The sequence below is a fragment of the Corvus cornix genome, chromosome 1 (assembly GCF_000738735.6).
Source record: "Corvus cornix cornix isolate S_Up_H32 chromosome 1, ASM73873v5, whole genome shotgun sequence".
In the NCBI taxonomy this organism is placed as follows: Eukaryota; Metazoa; Chordata; class Aves; order Passeriformes; family Corvidae; genus Corvus; species Corvus cornix.
In genome coordinates this window covers 16,610,985-16,632,222 of record NC_046332.1, presented here as the reverse complement: position 1 = coordinate 16,632,222, position 21,238 = coordinate 16,610,985, and the positions used below count along the sequence as shown (strand labels likewise).

General features: G+C 59.2%; 1 protein-coding gene across 11 annotated transcripts in view; it reads left to right on the top strand.

The window, feature by feature from the left end:
* Positions 1 to 20,546, top strand: part of ARAP1 (ArfGAP with RhoGAP domain, ankyrin repeat and PH domain 1) — a 38,461-nt gene extending 17,915 nt beyond the window's left edge. For 5 of the 11 annotated variants that reach the window (XR_005602656.1, XR_002044725.2, XR_751445.3 and 2 more), the window contains 28 exons: positions 1,344 to 1,413; positions 1,653 to 1,773; positions 1,889 to 2,094; positions 2,467 to 2,573; positions 2,656 to 2,855; positions 2,952 to 3,037; positions 4,201 to 4,383; positions 5,322 to 5,496; positions 6,938 to 7,072; positions 7,334 to 7,469; positions 7,961 to 8,063; positions 8,151 to 8,346; positions 8,658 to 8,703; positions 8,913 to 9,076; positions 9,380 to 9,592; positions 10,490 to 10,595; positions 10,818 to 10,965; positions 11,169 to 11,252; positions 11,411 to 11,479; positions 11,642 to 11,759; positions 12,583 to 12,696; positions 13,113 to 13,255; positions 13,737 to 13,769; positions 14,651 to 14,733; positions 15,191 to 15,241; positions 15,625 to 15,688; positions 15,880 to 16,995; positions 17,177 to 20,546. Coding sequence is in view for 4 of the 11 variants with exons in the window: in XM_039557027.1 (XP_039412961.1) it covers positions 1,344 to 1,413; positions 1,653 to 1,773; positions 1,889 to 2,094; positions 2,467 to 2,573; positions 2,656 to 2,855; positions 2,952 to 3,037; positions 4,201 to 4,383; positions 5,322 to 5,496; positions 6,938 to 7,072; positions 7,334 to 7,469; positions 7,961 to 8,063; positions 8,151 to 8,346; positions 8,658 to 8,703; positions 8,913 to 9,076; positions 9,380 to 9,592; positions 10,490 to 10,595; positions 10,818 to 10,965; positions 11,169 to 11,252; positions 11,411 to 11,479; positions 11,642 to 11,759; positions 12,583 to 12,696; positions 13,113 to 13,255; positions 13,737 to 13,769; positions 14,651 to 14,733; positions 15,191 to 15,241; positions 15,625 to 15,688; positions 15,880 to 16,035; positions 16,958 to 16,975 (3,328 nt within the window). In the remaining 7 variants the exon portion in view is untranslated. The remainder of the gene's footprint in view (positions 1 to 1,343; positions 1,414 to 1,652; positions 1,774 to 1,888; positions 2,095 to 2,466; positions 2,574 to 2,655; positions 2,856 to 2,951; positions 3,038 to 4,200; positions 4,384 to 5,321; positions 5,497 to 6,937; positions 7,073 to 7,333; positions 7,470 to 7,960; positions 8,064 to 8,150; positions 8,347 to 8,657; positions 8,704 to 8,912; positions 9,077 to 9,379; positions 9,593 to 10,489; positions 10,596 to 10,817; positions 10,966 to 11,168; positions 11,253 to 11,410; positions 11,480 to 11,641; positions 11,760 to 12,582; positions 12,697 to 13,112; positions 13,256 to 13,736; positions 13,770 to 14,650; positions 14,734 to 15,190; positions 15,242 to 15,624; positions 15,689 to 15,879; positions 16,996 to 17,176) is intronic. The other 6 variants (XM_039557041.1, XM_039557027.1, XR_005602658.1 and 3 more) reach the window with 6 other exon arrangements.
* Positions 20,547 to 21,238: the final 692 nt, after the last annotated feature.

Sequence of the window (21,238 nt, the reverse complement as noted above, 5' to 3'; positions counted from 1 at the left end):
AGAGCCTTTCTCAGAGCAGGTGCCACCAGTGGTGGTACTGACTTGGCCGAGTAGGAGGGGAGGCTGCAGCTCGAGCTTCCTCCTCCTGCATCACTGGGAAAACAGCTGCCTTTCCTCTGGGGGAGCCCTGGAATAGCGGTGACCACAAGAGAAACTGTCAGGGATGAGATGGGGTGTCTGGGCTGACCCGTGCTTTTGGGATCCCTGGGTTTGCTGCAGGAGGAGGTGGTGATGGCCCCTATCCCATGGGATGGCAGCCCCCAATCCTGGGCTCATGGTGGAAAGTCAGGGTGGTGCAGGAGTAAAACAGGGGAAGTGCTGGGCTTGTGTCGTGTGCTCCAGGGTGAGTGAGCTAGGGAGTCATAGGGAGCCCAGTGAACCCAGTGAGCACAATCAGCACAGTGTGCACAGGGAGCCCACTCAAAGAGCCCCTGCACTACCTGGGAGGCAATGATCAAGCAGGAGATGTGATGGATATTTGGGGGCTACTTAATCTGGGCTCCGAGGAAGCCCCAAGGTAGCAGTTCCACCGAGGAGGAGCAGAAAGCTCAGCTCTGTTGAGCAGCCGCGCTGCTGGGGAAGTGAGAGCAGCTGGAAGGTCCCTGGGAAGCTGCTCCAGCAAACCTTGCCTGAGTAAACAAGCCCTTGAGCAACCACTGTGTCCCTGCCACCGCACCAGGCCCCAGTCCCACCAGCAAGGGGGACCTGGGGGTTCAGTGCTGGTAGGGGGCTGCATGGCAGGGCTTGCTGGAGCTGTGTTGGAAAGGGCTTGGCTTCTCCTGCAGCCAGGGATGGGCTGGAGAGTGTCCTGCCTTTCCCTGTGGTGCGTGGTTGGTCTGCATGCTCAGCTGGGGAGGGCAAAGGGGTCTCTGGTGGGCTCTCTTCCAGTCCCAGGGTCCTGCCTCTCATGCGTATCCCCATCCTGCTAGAGATGCACAGCTTCTCCCTCTGCTCAGGTGCCAATGATCCTGCCTGGAATGTGCCTCCACATCCTGGAATGTGGATTGAACCCTGCCTGGTTGTTAGGGGCAGCCCTTGTTCTCAGCTCCATGTTTTAATTGGTGCCTGGAGGAGAGCATGAAGTCCCCATTGCTGTCCCCAACAGCAACATGAGGGCACAGGATCAATGGCTGGGGACTTCAAGGGCTGGCCGGGACAGGCCTCTCATCACTGTGCAGGATAGAGGACTGGGGACATAGCACAGGAAGTAGGGCTGGGGACACAGGGCAGGATCAATGGTGAGGTAGCCCCAGGCTTTTGGCAACTGGGGCGTGAACACGCAAGCACAATCATCCTGAGTTCAAGGACATCCCCTCCAACGGGTCCCTCCGGTCCCCTCCCAGGTCCTACATCTACCAGAAACGCTGGGTGAAGCTTGACGCTGATTACCTCCGCTATTTTGACAGTGAAAAGGTGGGTGGAGAAGATGGATCTGGGGGTTTGGGATGAGAAGGTGGCAGAGGAGCTGCCCCAGCAGGACCACCTCCCTCTGGGGATCCCAAGTGGGAGACGTGGCTGTGCCAGGGAGGAGCCATGGCTGGGTGCTGGGGGTGAGACGTGGGAGGCTCAGAGCCTCCTGGACATGGGAGTTGGAGCATTGGGAACCCGAGGCCACAGCCATGAGCAGCATGTCTCCCCACTCCCTGACCCAGGATACCTACTCCAAGCGGCTCATTCCCGTCTCCTCCATCTCCCGCGTCGGCAGCGTCGGGGACCAGAAATTTGAGGTTGTCACCAACAACCGCAACTTTGTGTTCCGGGCTGAGAATGATGGTGAGTGACAGGGGTCCCTGTTCCCCAGCTGCTCTCCCTTCTCAGCCCACGGGATGAGTCCCATTGGCTCCTGGGCCCAGGCTGATCCTAACGCATCTTGCCTCTGGCCCCACAGCAGACCGCAACGAGTGGATACAAACCCTGCAGCAGATTGCAGAGGAGCGGAAGAGCAAAGCTCCAGAGAGGACATTGATGTCCTCAGCCACTGACAGTGCCACTGAGCTAGCCGATAAGAGTGGCTTCCTGGAGCTGCGGGGCTTTAAGCACAAGCTCTTTGTGGTGGTGGCTGGAGACAAAGTGTTCCTTTACAAGAATGCAGAGGTTGGTAGCTGGGGGAGCTGTGGCACTACGGGAGACCCTGATGCTATTTCAAGGGGGACCTGTTCCCTTTGCACTCCCAGCCTGAGCAGAGCAGCAGTGAGCCAGGACACCCAGGCCAGCCACCCCTCAAATGGGGACAGCACAGAAGCCACGGAGTGCTGACCTCTGAGGTGCAGCCCTCCCTCTCTGCTGGCTCTGAGTCTTGGGCTCTCCCAGGAGCATCACACCCACTGGAGCTGCTCCAGAGTCTGCAGTGCCCTAACTACCCTCAGGATGAGAGCTGGGTGGGGAAGGGACACAGTTACCCCACCTCCCAGGCATTGGATCCCATCATCCATCCCCCTTCATCCCTTGCCCACCCTCCCCCACCAGGACTATCGGCTGGGGATTGGCATCACCTACATAGAGATGAATGTGGGGAACGTCAAGGAGGTGGATCGCCGGGGCTTTGACCTCACGACACCATACAGGATCTTCAGGTGAGCCCAGGGTGACGAGGGGGTGCTGAGGGTGCTGCCCACCCCGAGCCATGGTGTATCTCACCCCCATCCCTGCTGGCAGCTTCTCTGCTGACTCAGAGCAGGAGAAGGAGGAATGGGTGGAGGCCATGCAGCAGTCCATCGCTGAGGCACTCTCCAACTCTGAGGTGGCCGAGAGGATCTGGGCAGTGGAGTCCAACCGCTTCTGTGCCGACTGTGGCTCCTCCAAACCCGACTGGGCCTCCATCAACCTCTGTGTCGTCATCTGCAAGAGATGTGCAGGTACCCATATCTGGAGGGGCACAAATGGGAATCCTTGGGGACTCCCAGACCTTTCCCACCCCAAAATGGGTCCCTAATGGCTCATCTCACTGGCAGGGGAACACCGGGGATTGGGGCCTGGCATCACCAAAGTCCGGAGCCTGAAGATGGACAGGAAGGTGTGGACTGAGGAGCTGATCGAGGTATTGGCACAGACCAGTCCCAAAAAGCCCTTTTTGGGGATGACACCCTGTTCCCTCTCTATGGCAGAGCTGCTGGCTGTGGGCTGGGGGGTCCTGGAGCACAGCAGGGCTCTTCCAGGCTGATTCCAGCCCCTTGGGGGGACACCACGGTGTGGCTTGGCTGGGGAGAGGATCCCCAGCAGCCTTTCATTCTGTCTCTGTGGACCCCTGGCACCCAATTCAGCATGCCGGTGAGGACAAGCGGCACTTATGTGCCCCCGCCACAGACAGATGGTGTCTTTTTGTCCATGGGGACATGGCTGTGGAGCGGCCGGAGTGGCTGTGGGGCCATGGCTGCGGGATTGGCGTGGGGCCGAGGGCAGAGCGGTATGGCCGCCGGCGCGGAGGAATGTGAGGGCGCAGCCAGGGCCGGGATGGGTGGGCGGGGGGAGCTGGGATTCATTTCAAGATCTAACCTGGCAGCCATTTCCCGCCGGCAGAGCCTGGCTGGCTCCGTTCTTCCCATCCATCCTGCTCAGATCCTGCATTCCTGCTTGGCGTCCCACCCGCGCAGCCCCCGCCTCCGGCACTGCCTGCTCCCCGAGCTCCCAAACGCTTCCAGCTGCTGCCTGCGGCTGCTCCCTCTCCCCTCCCCCATCTGGGAACGCTGCCTGAAACCACCCCAGCATCCCTAGGGCCCCGGCTCGCACCGCCCCTCCTCGACCTTCGTATGCACCCCTTCCACCCCTAAGAATTTCGGGGTGCTGGCAGCGTCTCCCGTGGGTGTTGAGGTGGTGTGGGTCTCCCTGAGACAGGGCTAAACCTCTTAATGGCATTGTTCAGTGGGGGTAGTGGGGTGGTAAGAGGCCACCAAAAGCACTTTGAATCTGTCCCCATGGATGCTGAGCACCACCCCACCTCCCACAGCTGGGTGCTGCTTTCCAGATGTGATTTTTCGGGGCAGGAAGGGGAATTGGCAGCCGTGGGGGCTGTCAGAAGCTGCGTGCCTGGAGTGGGTGGGTGCACCTGCACCCTGCCCACTCACACTCCCCACTCCCCCTACACCACCCATGCTCTTCCTGCACCCCACTGCTCTCCTGGGCAGGACCCTGCCCCCAGCAAAGCCCTCCTACATGCCCCAGCAGTATTGTCACATTGGCCTCTCCTTGTCCTTGTCCCCACAGCTCTTCCAGCAGTTTGGCAACATGATGGCCAACCAGTTTTGGGCTGCAAATGTGCCTCCCAGTGAGGCCATTGGCCCCACCAGCGGCAGCCAGGAGAGGAGGCGCTTCCTCATCGCCAAATACCGGGAGGGCAAGTACCGCCACTACCACCCACTCTTCGGCAACCAGGAGGAGCTTGACAGGGTCAGTGGCCCCCAGGGATGAGCACCCACTTGGGAGTTCTGCCTGGGTGCAAAGTGATGCTGAGCTAGGGTTCTGAGGCTCTTTTGGGAGTGCCCACCATCCCTCCCTGCCTGTATTTCTGCCTATATCCCCCTAGCCCCCATTGCACATCCTATGTCCTCACTGTGCACCTCAAGACAAAGCCTGGGGTCTCCAGGAGGGATGAGCCAGCTGTGGGGACAGGGTAATGTCTCTGTGATGGGGCATAACCAGCTTCATGTCCAGGCTGGAGAGCCTTGTCCAAGACAGGATCTGCCTACCACAGCCAGGCAACCTCTTCCTGGCTTGGAAATTGTTTGGGGTCCAACTCGGCTGGATGGGGCTTAGGGGAGCTGGTGCTGGGGGCACACCCCAGTTGAGGCAGCTTGAAATCCCTCCCCAGGAGTACCTGGCCAGCAGCCCCGATCACCAGCCATGGCACGAATTCCCTGTGCTGGCTGCTGGCAGGGTGCCAAACTAGAGCGTCACACAGGGAATGTCACACAGGGAATGCCATCCTGGCGCTCTGACTGCCAACCTTCGCCTCCCACTCTGCCATGGCTTTGCCCCTGCCAGGGCTTCTCCAGTGTTTGCACAAGCGGTGGGGGTACACGGGGGGCCCAGCCGGCCAAGGGAATTCGCATGTGGGCTTGTTTGTTTTCCTGCTCTGGCTCGGCCGGCCCGCCCCGTTGCCGTATGACTTCACCCCGGCTCCTTAAGGGAGGGATTCGCAGCCGGCTCCAAACTTTTTCTCCCAGTTTGAGCCTCCTTTGTTCTGACCAGGCGGCTGGGAGGCGGCCGGGAGGCAGCCGGGAGTCTGGCAGCTCACTGCGCTCACCCGGATCCTTTTTCTGGGGGTCTCCTTCTCCTCCTCGGTGGGAGCCTTCAGCTTCACCGCTGTCTTCCTGGCTCTGCTGCAGGCTCTGTGTGCGGCCGTCACCACCAGTGATCTGGCAGAGACGCAGGCTCTGCTCTTCTGTGGGGCATCGGTGACCTGTGACACCGGGGACCCCCAGTGCCCAACACCCCTGGCCCTGGCTGAGAGAAGTGGGCAGCGGCTGCAGATGGAGTTCCTGCTCCAGAACAAAACCTCAGGTAAGGGCGGACCCCCTTGAAGCTCCGCCATGGGCTCACACCCACTAACAACATTCCTGGAGTTGCTGCTGGGGTATTCTGGAGGACACAGCTGCGTTTTGAGCTGATCCCAGCTCTGTGTCCTGCCCAGCAGCTTCCTGGCAGGAGTCTCTCCATCTGCTGGCACTCTTGAGAGTCTGTGCACCCCACGAGAGGGAAGAGAGGCTTTGGGGAACCCCCTGCGCCCCTGGGGGCTCAATTCCAGCTGGAAGCACAGATCTGGAGCCCAGCTGGGGATGCAGGCTGGTGTTGCAGGCACCAGAAGGGACAGGAGAGAGTATTCCCACACCATCCTGGCATGCTAGGGGCATTCCAGGCAGCTTCAAGGGACATCCCCCTGTCAGATGGGCATCTCCCACCTCTGGCATGCCCCTGGGGTGGGAGGGCTGACCCCCTAATGACCTGTCCCATTCTGCTGGATGTGCCCTGCCCTTGAGCTCGACTCCAGGAGGGCTGATGGCTCCCACGGGATCTGCACCCTAATGCAAGGTGAACCTCTGACTTTGGACAGGTGGGCAGGAACACTTGGGCAGGTGGAACAGAGGTGTGGGGGGCCGGCCAGTGCCTGCCAGAGCTGTCACATTGCCTTGGCAGCCAAGTCTGTCCTGCAGAAGTTGGAATTTGCCCAGGTCTGGGGCTGGCCCAGCTCTTCCTGATGTGTCATCACTAAAGGTGTCTGGGAGAGCTGTGAGGCCTCCCAGCCACCCCAGTGAGCCAGAGAAATCCAAAGCTCAGGCTCATACTGCTGGTGCCAGCAATCTCCAGTGTCCTGGGATTGCTGGGGTGCATGAACCCAGCACTGCATGAAGCAGGGCTGAACTGAGGGAGCAGGAATCTGCCTCATCCTGGATTCCCCATCTGTAGAGCTCCAGGCACCCTACACTCTGATCTGGGTGTGATTTAGGAGTGTCCCTGCATCCTATCTCAGCTTGATCCCAGAGGGAGTGGGGGTTGCCTCTTGCTGGCAAGGTAGGGAAACTGAGGCAGGGGACATGACTGTGATCAGATCAGGAGGCTGTGACAGAGCCCTGTGCTGTTATTTCAGCTGCAGGACTGTGATGCTCTGCCCTGCACCTCCTGCAGAGCAGCAGGGACCTGGGACAGCCTGGGAGGACCTCAGTGGTGGGGGAGCTTGGTCCCCAACTCCCCACATTGTTCCCATCCTGTCCCAGCTCAGTGCTTAGGGAGGGGTTTTGGGAAGGGCTCAGGATGTGGGATGACTCCCACGCAGCCCTGGATTTGGGGACCAGCACTGCTCCTTGCACCCCACCTGTGCTGTGGTGGGAGCTCGGGGTGCAGCCTGTGGGATGCTCCTTGTGCTGAAATGGGGGAAACCCAGCTGCCTCGTGGGGCTGGGGGAGGAGGGCAGCTCCCCATGACAGACTGGTCTCCCTGCTTGCAGAGCCGCCACGCCTGGAGATGGTGGGCAGTGAGGAGAAGCCCTACTCTGTGCACCTGCCCTCCATTACCCACAATGGCTTCCTCTACAAGACTCCCTCCATGGCTAAGCCCATCAGTGAGCGGAAGGGCCTGGAAGGTACATGTGTGAGACAAGGGAAAAGGGTGCTGGGAGATTCAGAGCAATTCCCCTGAGAGGGGAAATTGCACCCTCCCCTGTTCTCTCAGGCAGAGAGAAGGGGTGGGAAAGTACAGCATCACCTGGTGGCCTGGTTTGGTGGGGGATCACATCAGATGGGCACCCAGTGGGTGCTGCTGGAGTGCTCAGGCTGGTTTGGTGGGTGCTGTGGGGTGGGCCAGAGCTCAGGGGGGCTGCTCAGTGCTCTCCTGTGCCGTGCAGAGTTCAGCCGGCGGTGGTGCACGCTGCAGGATGGTGTGCTCAGCTACTATGAGAACGACCGCAACGCTGTGCCCAATGGTGAGATCAGGGTGGAGGAAATCGTGTGCCTGGTGAACAACCCACTCCATGCCCATGGGTAAGGCTGCACTCCCCTGGAGCACCTCTGCTCCTGCAGGGCCTGGCACAGCTTCAGTGGCATCCACAAGGGGTGGCAGGAGGGGACTGTAGTCCCCAATCCCACCAATGGCCCCTGAACCAGTGGCTTTGCAAGGATTCTGTATAAATAATTTGCAGCCCCTTTGGAGCATCTTTCCAACCCTTTAGTAGGACCTTTGCAACCTCGTTGCAGCTGCTTTGTAGTCCCTCTGGAACCCTGGTCCAACTCCTTTGTAACCATTTTGTGGCCCCTGTGCAGTCCCTGTATCCCCTGTTGGAATGTGTCTGGCAGCACTGGGATGCTGGAGTGCCCACGGCCATGGTGAGGGGATCCCACATTAGATCAGCCATTGTCAGAGCCATCAGCCGCCATGCAGCAGGATGCTTCCACCCCTGGAACACCCCTATCACCCACCCAGCTCTATCCCACCTCTGTGGGCACCCAGGCTCCCTTTTTCCTCCCTCCTGAAGGATCGAGAGCACGTTTGAGGTGTACACCGAGGCAGATCGACTCTATCTCTTTGGGGTGGAGAGCCCTGACTCTGCTCGAGAATGGCTCAAGTCTATTGCCAAGGTGGGATGCAGGGGCCTGGGGTGGTCCTGGGTGCTGGTGGCGACTGGACACAGTGGTGCTGATGGATTCCTCTCCTCCCTGGCTCAGTCATTTGTCCACCCCCGCGCTGAGGAGCTGCTGGCACTGGACTTTGAGCGGCTTGGCCGACTGCATTACAAGGGGGGTCTCACCCTGGAGCATGCCCAGGAGGGCTGGTTTGCCCTGGTCGGCTCCATGCTCCATGTCTGCTCTGAGGATGGCCATCGGCAGGAGCCTCTCCAGCTGCGCAAGCTGCAGGAGCTCTGTGAGCGCCCCTGCCCTGCTGGCAGGACCCCCTGGCTGGGAGGGAGGGTGTGTCCCCCAAATCCTGCTCTAGGGTGCACCTAGCTTTTGGTGGGAGTCTGGTGGGTATTGCTCCTATGGAGTGTTCCTTGAATGAGAGGAAATGCAGCTGCTATTTTTCCTCTTCATCCTCTTCCCCCTCTCCATCGTCTTCCCCATCCCTGCTTGTCAGGAGCTGAACCTGTTGGCAGAGCCTCCCACAGCATGTGGATCTAGTGGAGCTGGGGCACCGCATATTCCCATAGGTAATGGGCTCCCTGCCTTCCTTTCCAGCCATCCAGGGGGACCATGAAGTTCTTGTGCTGGTGGAGAGGCGGAGGTAAGAGGGTGGGGGAGAGGGAGGCCCCCCCAGCCAAAAACCCCTCCTTGTTCTGGAGTGTCTTTGCCCTCCTTGCCATGGCTCTAGACCCCCAAAATTGAGTTGGGATCACCTGCAGGCCCCCCGGGCCAGCCTTCCTGGGGGTTGCAGACATGCAGTGGGGTGTGGGGGAACACCTAGCCCCCTGCTGAGCCCAGGCATACTGGCAGGACACTGTACATCCAAGGGGAGCGGAAGCTAGATTTCCTGGGCTGGGTCCACGCCATCCAGAAGGCTGCAGGCAGCTCGGGAGACACCTTGTCGGAGCAGCAGCTGACAGAGTCGGACGTCCCACTGCTAGTGGACCGCTGCATTGACTACATCACCCAGTGCGGTATGGGTCAAGTTCTGGGATGCTGGTGGGGACCAGAGCGTGGCATTTGGATCACCCCACTGGTGTGGCATGGCAGGCTGAGAACCCGATGTGCTTGTGGTACATGTTTCCCTCCCTCCCTGAACATCTGCTTCAGCTGTGTGGGAGGGCTCCATCTGCAGCAGGGCTTTGGCTCCAGTCACAGGAACACCTGTGGGATGGTATACTCTGTGGCACCTTGCAGTGTTTGATGGGGAGCTGGTGGGCCAGGAGTGAGGTCTGTCTCCTGCAGAAGGGGTCTCATCCCCACTGGCTCCATCTCAGGGCTGACGTCTGAGGGAATCTACCGCAAGAGTGGGCAGAACTCCAAGACCACCAGCCTTCTGGAGGTGCTGCAGCGGGATGCGCGCCGCGTCCGCCTGAAAGAGGGCGAGCACCAGGTGGACGATGTGGCCAACACCCTCAAACGCTTCTTCCGTGACCTTGGGGATGGGCTGTTCACTCGGCGGTGGGCCCCAGACTGGCTGTGGGCCACAGGTGAGCTCTGGGGGCTGCTTGGAGATGGCAGGAGGAGGGGCGTGGGCTGCCCAGTTCTGTGCAGCCTATTTGTCCACTTCATGGGTTGGAGAAACATATCTGGGCTCCACATGTTCGCCTGTGCTGGGGTCTCAAGTGGTGGGTGGAGAGTGGAGTGTGTTCACGCTGCCCCTGTGCAGACTTGTGCTCTGGCAAGGGTGGGGCTGAGCCGGGGGAGACAGCTAGATCCTGCTGCCCTTCCCTTCTGGATCCGGTCACTGGGGATGGATGTACCCAGCAGAACACCCAACAGACACAGGCTATGGCCCCATGGAGCTGGGATGCTCTGGCTTCAGAGAGCTGGGATGCTCTAGCCTTGTGATGCTCCAGCCCTGTGGAGCTGGGATGCTCTGGCCCCATGATGCTGGGATGCTCCAGTCCCATTGTGCTGAGATACTCTGTTCCCATGAATCTGGGGAGATCTAGCCCTGCAGAGCTAGGGTGCTGTGGCCTCATGGAGCTGGGGTGCCCTGGCCTCACAGATCTGGGATGCTCCAGCCCCATAAAGCAGGTGTGCTCTTGCCCCATGGACCTGGGATTCTCCATCCCTAGGATGCTCTGGCACCTTGGAACTGGCAGGTTCCAGCCCCATGGACCTGAGATGCTCTTTTCCCATTGAGCTAGGATATTCCAGTCCCATGGAGCTGGGTTACCCTGGTCCCATAATTCTGGGATGCTTCAGCCCTGGCACGCTCCAGCTCTGCAGACCTGGGATGCTCTCTGGCCTCGTGGATTTGGGATGCTCTATCTCCACGGTGGGACAGGAGAGGGGAAGTGGAGTGTGCAGAGGGGATGGTGTGGCCCTGAGCCTTAATCTCCACTTTGTGCTCCTCCATGTTCTTTCTCTCCCTCTGGCAGCGCTGGAGGATGAGGAGGCAAAGGTTGGCAAGTACCGGCAGCTCCTGGCTGCCCTCCCACCAGTGAACCGGGCCACGCTGAAGGCACTCATCAATCACCTCTTCCGGTATGGCATCCACCCGCTGGGCACTGACCTCTCCACTGTGGGGTCCTGGGGGGCTCTGGGATGTGGGGAAGCCCTCATCCTTTGGCTCATGTCCCCAGCAAGGAAAGGAGAGGAGTTTGGGGTCAAGCTGTGCCTGATGCCAAGCATCATGTCCTGCGTGGGGGTTGAAGGAGGGGTCCCGGGGGGGCTGTGGGGCAGGAATTTTAACAGAGTTCCCCACAGGGTCCAGTGCTTCTCTGGGGAGAACCAGATGAACACACACAACCTGGCCATTGTCTTTGGGCCCACACTCTTCCAGACGGATGGGAAGGACTACAAGGCAGGACGTGTGGTGGAGGACCTCATCAGCCACTATGTGCAGATCTTTAATGTAGGTTCACCCCTGGGTCGCAGCATGTGGGCATTCACAGGGAATGCAGAGGTGGAAGGAGGAGGAAGTCGGGTCTGCTCTGTCTGCAGACTTCTTGCTTTGGAGACAAGGGGAGAGAGGACCATACCTTTTCAAACCCTGGAAACCTGAAGCCTGGAGCCACGATGGTCTGGTCAGCCCTGATGGCTTCTCTTCCCTGGCAGGTCAATGACCAAGAGATGAAGAAGCAGCAGGATGAAATCACAGCCATCATGAAGATGCGGGAAGCATCATCCAGTGGAACACAGGTGGGTTCTGGACATGCAGACCTCTTCTTCTGGGGCCCCCCGTGTCTACTGTATCATCTCCTGGACATTCCCTGGGCAGGGGATGTCCACACTGGTGGGGGGGATTTCGCCCACACATGGGAAGCAGTGGGTTGAAGCACTTTACTGTTGCCCTCCAGCAAGCTGGGGACTTCATCTGCACTGTCTACCTGGAGGAGAAGAAGACAGAGACAGAGCAGCATGTCAAGGTGAGCAGTTGGGCAGAGGGTGAAGAGGGGACAGGGGTCCCCTCGTTGTATGTCCAAGCCTCTGTAGTGGCATGGAGACTCACGCTGAGCTGGCACCTCTGTGGTGTGAGGATGGAAGGGCCCTGGGCACTGACTGATGGAGACTTGCCCCCTGCCTCTCAGATCCCAGCCACGATGACAGCTGAGGAGCTCACCTTCGAGATCCTGGACCGACGGAAAATTGTTATGAAGGAGAAGGACTACTGGAGCTGCTTCGAAGTGAATGAGAGGGAAGAGGCAGGTTGGTGCAGGGGCATGAGGGTGGTGATGAGGGCGAGAGAGATGGAGATGGGGATGATGTTAGGGACGGAGATGGGGCTGCAGATGGGGATGAAGTTAGAGATGGGAATGAAATGGGGATGAGGATGGAAAAAGTGATGGACAGAGTGATGCAGGTATGGGGATGGAGATGCAGATGGAGATGGGAATGGATATAGGGATGGGTATGAAAAATCTCTCCTTGTGATTGCACCATGGAGCAATCTGGGATTGAGCACAGCTGCTCACCACATCCAGTTCGCACATGGCCGAGTACTGCAGATGGGCTGGAGTTTGGGCCAGGATGTCCATCTGTATCCTTTGGAGTTCAAGTGCCTTTGAAGTTTGATGGGGAGAGGTGTCCAGGTTCTCCAGCCACCAAAGGGAGCAGCCCTAAGTTGCCTGTAGGCGGCAGCAAGGGAGAGATCAACAGGAGCAGGATGAGACCCTGGTCCGGCCTGTTGGTGCCTTGAGCTCCTGCTGCCAGTGGGTAGGGGTCAGTCTCTTCTAGGTGACAAGTGACAGGACAAGAGGAAATGGCCTCAAGTTATGCCAGGGGAGGTTTAGGTTGGATATTTGAGAAAATTCCTTCAATGAAAGAGTTGTCCGGCCCTGGCACAGGCTGCCCAGGGCAGTGGTGGAGTCACTGTCCCTGAAGGGATTGACAGGACATCTAGATGTGGCACTTGGGGACATAGTTTAGTGCCAAGACCGAGGCAGACCCTCAGGACACAAGTGTGACACTCTCTGGGTGGGAGCTGGCCCAGGGGACACTGCCTGAGACCTGCCTGTGCCCTGACTGACAGAGCGGCCCTTGCATTACTCGGAGAAAGTTCTGCCCATCCTGCACTGCCTGGGGACAGAGAGTTACCTGGTGGTGAAGAAGCAGATGTCCATGGAGAATATGCTCCTCTACCTTGGTGAGAGGCAGGGGCCATGGTCTGGGCAGGGAGAGAAGGAAGGGGATGGGGTGGGGTGGGACGGGATGGGATGGGGATTGGACATGGATGGGGATGTGGAGTGGAGGGGATGGAGAAGGGGATGGGAATGGGGAAGAGGATGGGATAGGCTGGGATGGGATCTGTGCAAGTAGGAACCAGCTCAGTTAGCATGTGACTTGGAGCCCCCTGATACGGTGTCATGGCCAAATGCTGTGCCTGGTGCAGTGGGGAAGCTGGTCCTGCCTGTCCTGCCTGGCCTGGGAGTTGAGGGGCAGTGCCAGGGCTCCGCAGCAGCTGGAGGGCTGCTGTGATGGGGGCGAGGGTCTGGCTGCGCCCTCCTTGGGGGGCCTGACCGGCCCCTGGGGGGCCAGAGCCACTCAGGCATGTGCCTCTAGCCAGCAGAGTGGGTGACTGCAAGCATGGCATGATGAAATTCCGGGAGGAGAGGAACCTGCTGGGGCTTGGGCTGAGCACTGGCTTCCACGATCGCTACTTCATCCTCAACCACTCCTGGCTGCGCCTATACAAGGAAGTGCGGGTGAGCCCTGCCTCCCACCCTGGCCCTTCCCCTTCCCCTGGCCTTCCTTGGCCCTTCCCTGCCCTGCCCTTCCTTGACCGGCCCTGCCCTGTCCTGCCCTGCCCTGCCCTGCCCTGCCCTGCCACACTGTGGCTGTGTGGGGATTCCCTGATGACACCGGACCCATGTGGGCTGGCATTGCTCGGGCAGTGCAGGCAGCCATGAGTAATGTGAGCAGTTCCGGAGCTGGCCCCAGAAGTGCTGTCACCCAGACCTGGAGCAGATGCCAGAGCTCCTGGTCAGTGGCAGGGCTGAGAGGGGACATGCTGGCATACTGGCTGTGCAGGGACAGCCACTCCCTGCCCCCCCGTTCCTGCTCGCCCTGATCTGACACTGCACCCTGGCACATCACCACTCCATCCCTATGCCCTGCCCTTGGGCACAGGGAGGCTGCAGGGAGGGTGCCCCACCTCTGCTTTAACCCCTCTCCTCTGTTGAACAGAGCCTGAGGCAGCGGAGCCCCCCCTTGGAGAGCGTGAGTAGGGAGGGGAACAGGGGGCTTAGCTGGGGTGCAGGGGCTCCCATGCCCTCTGCCCTTACAAGTCTGCCCAGGGTTGACCTCAGATCCAATCCAGGGTCAGTCCCAAATCCAATCCTGCAGCACACATGTGCCAGTCACCGGAACTGTCCCTGGTGCTACCATCTCTCCCCATTAGCCCCCAGCATTGTTTGGCCCCTCTGGCTTGGGGGTCCTGCTGTCTTTCACTCCAGGCAGCCAGAGCTGGGTCTGGGGAAGGGACCATAGAGGATGGGGATGGGCTGAGCTGCTTCCCCATCCTGCGGGCATTGGATCGGGCTCTTGTAAGTCAACACTGCTTGCATGTGAACATGGATGGAGGCATGTGTCCAGTGTGGCACCTGCTTTTGGGTCATGGCAAGGCACAGCCAGCACTGGAAGGGTCCTCATGCTGTGCCATGATGGCGGTGGGACATTTTGGAATGTGCTCTGGGTAGAGTGGGTCTGGGTCCATCACTGCCGTGGCCGTGACCATGGCCATGATGCTGAGGAGGGGTATGAGGTGGGATCCCCATGGGGGATGTCTCGTTCCAGGTTCTCGAGACTCTGTCACAATGTGCCAGTGTGGGTCCCAGCTCTGAAGGCAACTGGCACTGTCTAGGGGGGACAGGCCACCTGTGTCCCTTTCCTGTTACCTGTGGCCCTTGCCATGGGTGACAGACACATGCTCGGCTCCATGCTGGGCATGCTGGGCTTCACCCTCCTGCCTGTCACCACATCACTACAGCTTTTCCTCCCTGCTGGGGGGTGGACCCTATCCCAGCACTGGTGGGGGGACCATGGTGGGTGGGGACAGGTCTAGCAGCCACCAACCCAGTGCCGGTTCCCTGTTTTCCCAGAGTCACAAGCCAGAGAAGGAGTGGCCTGTCCGAAACCTGAAGGTCTACCTGGGCGTTAAAAAGAAACTTCGACCCCCGACGTGGTGAGCAGCCTGTGGAGCCGAAGGATGAGGATAGGAGTGGAGATGGGGTCAGGGACAAGGACAGGGACAGTTTTGGCTGCCGGACCCGACCCCTGCTGGCCGGGCCTCCTGCCACCAGGTGTCAGAGCAGCTCTGTAGGACGCTGCTGCAGCCTGGTCTAACCAGCAGGGACCGGGCTGTCCCTGGCACTGTCCACAGCCCTGTACTCGGTGCTGTTCCTGCCGTGTCTTTCTCCCCAGCCCTGTTTCTGGCACTGTCCCCGGGGGTGTTTGTGGGGCTGGGGAGATTTGCAGAACTGGGGGAGGGTTTGTGGGGCTAGAGGGGGCAGTTGCAGGGACAATGGGGGGTTTGCAGGGATGGGGGTTGGCAGGGATGAGAGGGGTTTGCTGGGGTGCTTGGCTAGCAGAGGACGGCAGCATGGGCTGTTGGGATTCATGTTTTCACTGTCCTCTTCCAGCTGGGGCTTTACAGTATTCTACGAAAACGAGAAGCACGAGAAGCAGCAATGGTGAGGGAAGGCGACACGGGATACTAAACTTATCCCTGGGACAGATGGACATGTGGCAGCTCTTTGGAGCCTTTGCCATGGCAGGGGGAGATGGGGAATCATAGAAATCTTGAAATGGTTTGGATGGGAAGTGACCTTGAAGATCATCCAGTTGCCCTCCTGACACTGGCAGGGACATCATATGTGTGGGGACAGCCGGGCTGAGCACCCATGGCCCCATACAGGTTCCCCCTGGGACCTGTGGCTGTCCCCTTCAGTCCCCTGGGGTCTCATGCATAGCAGCAGCTGAGGTCTCTGAAGCAGGCGGGTGTCCCCAGAGTGGGCAGAGGGGACACCCTACTTGCCTCCACCACCTCCTCTGGCTGCTGACACTGTTTCCACAGGTACCTGTGCTGTGACACCCAGGCCGATCTGCGGGAGTGGTTCGCCACCTTCCTCCAGGTGCAGGTAGGGAGTGGGCCAGATGATCACTCCCGTAAAAGTGGGGCACCCCATGGGGGACAGTCCCACAGGGATGCTTAGCCAGCAGAAACCCTTTGGGGTATCCAAGCATCCCTAAACACCAGCACCTCAGAGCAAAAGAGAGGTCCTGGGTTGGGTGAGTCTCCGGTCTCCATCACTGTCCCCTCTGTCTGCAGAATGGGGGTGCCCTGTGGCCCTCGGAGCGTCCCAAGATGCGGGCGGCACGGCCGCAGCAGGATGCCAGGTTGGGTAACATCTCCCTCATCCCGCTGCGGGGCAATGAAAGCGAGATGAGGAACAGTGTGGCTGCTTTTGCTACTGACCCCCTAACTGTGAGTGATCTGGGGGCACTGGTGGTCCTCCATGTGGGGCTGCATCCCCCCTGCATCACATGATAGGGGGTCCTGGTCTCCAAACCTGGGTGGGGGATATCCTGGCTCCCATTCCTGCTTCCATACCTTATGTACTGCATCATCTCCAGTGATGGATCTGGGGGGGCAGGCTGATCCTTTGGGGACTGGCGGGGTCTCCTGTGTCCAGAGGGGTCCCAAACCATGTGATGCAAGAAGAGGGGATGCTGCCATGCTCCTGATTTTTTCCTCTAACAGGCGTGGATTTTCTGTCCTGGTCACAGATCAGCTCCCCATCCTGGTGTCTGTCTGTCTGCAACAGCTGTCCTGCCTGGGGGCTGTCACCCATCGGGTGTCCCCCAACCATGTGGGTGCGGGTGCTGGTGTCTTGCCCAGCCACGGGGCTGGCAGTGGGACAGAGACGATCCCACTGCCTCCAAGCCAGTCGCTTGGGCCTTCGTTGCTGTTATAAACCGGGGGACAGGGCCATGCCAGGGGAATACCCCAGTGGCATCGGTTGGGCATCATCCAATGGGTGCCCAAGGGCAGAGAGCAGCATCTTTGCTGCCCTGGAACCCCTGCACAGGCTCAGGTTTATAACGGGGGGCAGCCGGAAAGCCTCCAGGGGCTTTGCTGTGGGCTGTGCTTCGCAGTGTGCATGTGGTTGTGTGGTCTGGTACAGGGGACCAGCGCACCAGGGCTCCCAGGGGACAGTGGGTGAGTGTCCCCTGCCACGGGGCCAGCATGGGGAGGGGTGCTGGGACAGCAGTGACCCTGGGGGGACCATGGTTTCTCTTGCTGGGGGTTTTCCCTGTGTCCCCCTGGGTACCATGCTGCCAGTGAAGCCCAGACACAGAGGAGGAGGCTGAGGATGAAAGGTGATCTGTCTGCTCTTTGTCCCCAGCTCCTGCGGAACGTCTGAGCTGGAGAACTGACATGCCAGTGAGTTTCCCCCCTGCCTGCACCCCCTGTCCTGATCTGGTGGCAGTGGGAGCCAATGTCTCTGTCTGTCCTATTGCCATCTTGGCTTGGGGACATGTGCCATGTCCCCAAAGGTGGAAAGGGGTTGGAAGCGCCTGCTCTGTCCCCTTCACTGACACTTTGCTCTCCACTTGTGCCACAGGTTCATTTCCAAGTGGGGCAGCCCTCGGGGTCCTGCACCAGCCCTGCACCCTGGCACCTGCCAGGGGTCTTGCTGCCTCTGGAGCCTCCACTGGGCCCTCTCACCTTCCACTGCGGGGACCAAGGGCAGCCAGGAGGGGAAATGGCAGCGAGGCCACCCCCCACCCCACCCCAGCAGAGCTGGGCTTGGGAGCCATTGCCAGACAGCCCATGGGGTGTCAGTCTCCTGACTCTGTGCTCCAGCTGCCTTTGGCCACCGCTTCTTTTCCCAGCTCCAGGAGGAGAAGTAGAGCCTGGCTGGGAGCTGCAGTTGAGGGCTTTTACGTTTCCTCTTCCATCCCCTATTTTTAAGTCTTTCTCCTCTAAAATGATAAGGCAGGTGGGAGCTGCCCTTCCTGTGGGATGCCGGACGAGCCCTTCCCATGGGATGCACACCTGGCCCCAGGTACCGGCATCATCATACTCCCATCACTCCTGGGGAAGGGTCCTCTCCATGCCGGGTAGGGCAGGATGACAAGAGCTTGAGTATTCACCCAGAACTGGAAAGTGGGTGCCCCTGATCTTTGTCCTCCATCCATCAGGGTGGAAATGGCAGGAGCAGCCCCTGTGTCCCACTGCCACCTCTTGATGATATTAAAGGTCTTAAGAAACAAAATGGGAGTGTTCAGGTCTCTGCCAGCCACACAGGGTAGGGAGCACTGGGAGCTGGCATCCCGGAAGAGCAGAGGGATGGTCCTGGATGCACCTACTGGGTGGTTACCAGAGAATGGGTACCATGGAGAAGGCTGCCCTTTTGGGGACAGAGCAGTAGCACCCCAGTCCCAACAATCCTCTGCTGGCATTGCTGAGCCTTGCCAGTGCAGCCAGGACACTGTGCCAGTGCTAGAGTTGGGGTCTGCGCTGGACTGCCACTATGGGTCACCAGGACTGGGTGGGAGCTACCAAGGAACACGTGTGCAGGTGTGTTTCAGGGCCTGGGCCCCTGCAGTGTGAGGCACAATGGGCATTTCAAAGCCAGAGGTTGGGAGTTGTCTCCATGGATCATGGCAGCCATGGGAACTCCCCCCTACAGCCCATGGCTGATGCTGTGCTCTGCTGCTGCATGCCAGTGCTTGTGACCTTGGAACTTGCCATGGAAACCCGTTGAGCTTTACCTCACAGCCATCGTGGCGGGGAACACCCTTGGAGCTCAGCCTGAGTGGCAGAAGGCAGCTGGGCCTCTGCTTTCCTTTGTTTCCAGGGATGTGGGGATACTAACCCCTGCAGATGTGGTGGTGCAGGGGTGATGGGAGGCAGGGATGCTGGTCCTCAGGGATGCAGGGATGGAGGGATTCAGGGGGCTGGGTGTAACTGCAGGGCTGGGAGCATCACTCCCTGCTGAGTTGTCTGCGGCAGCCCTGGATGGGGGTGTCCCACCGCCCCCTCCTCGGGCTGAGCCGCCACAGGGGCTGTTAGTGAGTCATGCGTGGGAGCAGGAGGGCTGTCAATCACCTGCAGGCACTGCCAGCATGCAGGATGGTGGCAACAGTGCTGGCAGTGTCACCTGTAGAGCTGGAAGGTGTGGAGGAGGCACCAAGAGGGAGACAGAGGGGAGGCACCTGTGTCCCCACTGCCCCCTTAAAACAGCACACCACAAGCCTCAACTACACCAGTGTGTGGCTCAGGCCCCTCGTTGTGGCAGGGTGAGGACCCAAGTGTTGGGGAGAGAGGAAGAACCTTCACCACCCCTGGTTTCATGACCCCTCTCCCATTCTGCTGTGCCAGGCTGCCCCATGGGGCTTCTGGTGCCTAGGACTCTGTGGGCCGGGAGCAGATGCCTGGCACCAAACCTCAGGGATGTGCCAAGAAATAACGTTAGTGCTCAGCTTTTTTAGATACTCATCCATTCACTTATCCATCCATCCATCCATCCATCCATCCATCCATCCCTCCCTTTCTCCCTCCTTCCTTCCCCACCTCTATCTCTCCCCCATCCCACCACCATTCCCTCAATCCCCCCTTCCTTCAGCAGCCTACCTGTGTCTCTGGTCATGCAACTGTCCCTCTTATCCTCCTTCCCACTCACCACCGGGGCATCCAACCACTTCATCTTGCCCTGCTCCAAACAAACGCTGACTCCTAGCCAGCCAAGCTTCCAGCCAGAGCTGGGTCTGTCCTCCCTGCACCCCACAACAGACTGGGGGCAGAGCATGGGTGCAGCAGGGGATGCTGGGGACCCTTCTGGATCCCATGAACATGAGATTTGGGGTTCACTTCATCTCTAACCATGTTCTTTGGGGAAGGGATTGATAGGGAGCTGCTGGTGGCCCACTTGAGGGAAGCTGGGAGTGGGCAGGAGGGATGCAATGGTGGTGCTGGGAACCCCTGGATCCCATAAGCATGAAGTTGGGTTCTCCTCAACTTCATACTGTTTTCTGAGGGAAGAGATGGGCAGTGAGCTGCTGACAGCCCATCTGAGGGTAGCCAGGATGCAGTGGTGATACTGGGGACCCCCCTGCCCTGATGTCCTCAAGCCCAGTGAAAGGAGGAGGGGCCAGGACACTCTGCAGCACCAGCACTACTGCTGCACTGAGCTGGTACAGCATTGCCCTGTGGAGGGATGGATCCAGCCAGGAGCCTGTCACTCCAGAGCGGGATGGATGGGGCCTCTCTCCAGCTCTCGCTATTCATAGTGCTGCGGAGGCGAGCGCCATGTGACACCCCACATCGGCAAGTGATTAATTGCAGAGACATTTACAAACAACTTAATAAACTGGCATTGGGGGGGGGTTGGGCACGTGAGGGTGTCTTCTGGCTCCTCCACAGCCACAGGCTGGGACTCAGCTGGGACCTGGCTGAGACCCACAGCCTCTTCCCAGAGTGCCAGAGCCCTTGGAACCGTCACTGTCCCTGTCCTTGCCCATGGTCTGGTGGTGGTGGGAGCATCAGTGACCTTGTGTGCCAGACACATGGATTAGTTGAATGCCAGGCTTGATGCTGCCATTCCTGAATGCTGCCTGCCCTGAGTGCTGCCCTTCCTGGGCATTGTGTCTTGTGGTGGGGATACCTGACATTCACCGTCCTCATCTCAGGTACCCTGAGGAGGAGGCAGGTGGTGGCTGGACACCCCGGCATGATGCCACAATCACTCCATGGCATCAGTACAGGTTGTTTCCACGGGTTCTCCCCTGCATCCCGCACCCATGGCAGCTCAGCCCACCACTCTGCATCCCACTGAGTGGCTTCTACCCCTGCACTCCCCCTTCCCCCTCAGTAATGAACTCAGCAGATTATCGGGTCCTGGGTTATTAGAGAGCAGCCACACTCCAGCAGACTTTAAACCAGTCATTATTCCATCAACAGCCCCATTAAACTGTCACTGGCTTTTTCCAGCCTTTCTCCCATTATTTTTCTCTTTTTGTTGCCTCCTGCCTTTTCTCCATCTATGCTTTTTTTATCAGAGCATGTGGCTGCCAACACACTCAGGATGCTCCCAAGGGGTTCACCACATCCCTCTGCTATCAGTTTACCCATCCAGAAAATGGGATCAGGTTGGAGAAGGATTTGAGGAAATCTACCACTCCCCAAACTGACACAGGAACCCCCCTCCCCCCTCCCCATTCCACTTTCAGCCTGTCCGAGTGATGGAAAGAGGCTCTGGATGTTGGAGAAGGGAGTGAAGAGCCCATGGGAGGGTTTTAAAAGCAGAAAGTGAAGGGGCAGAGGAAAGGCCCAGCTGCTTGAAGCCTTTTATCCTTCCCAGTGCTCTCCCCCCTCCCCCTGCTCTGCATACTCCCAACTTCCTCTCTGGCAGCCGCCCACTCGCCACTAGGCTTAATAAGAAAAAGAAAGGAAATTTAAATAGCTAGATAAATGTCGGGCTGGTATGGGGGGAGGAAAGGCTGCAGAGGTGGGTTTTGCCTGGGAGGGTCCCATGGGATGGGTAATCTTGCCTCTCCCAACTCCAATGGGGTACTGGCAGGGCCAGGGACTCAATGTCATGTGCAGGTGGTAGGTGTTGGGAGCTTGGTGTCTTGGGGGAATGGAGAAGGTGTTTAGGAAGGGGTGTTTGCCCTTGGCTTCA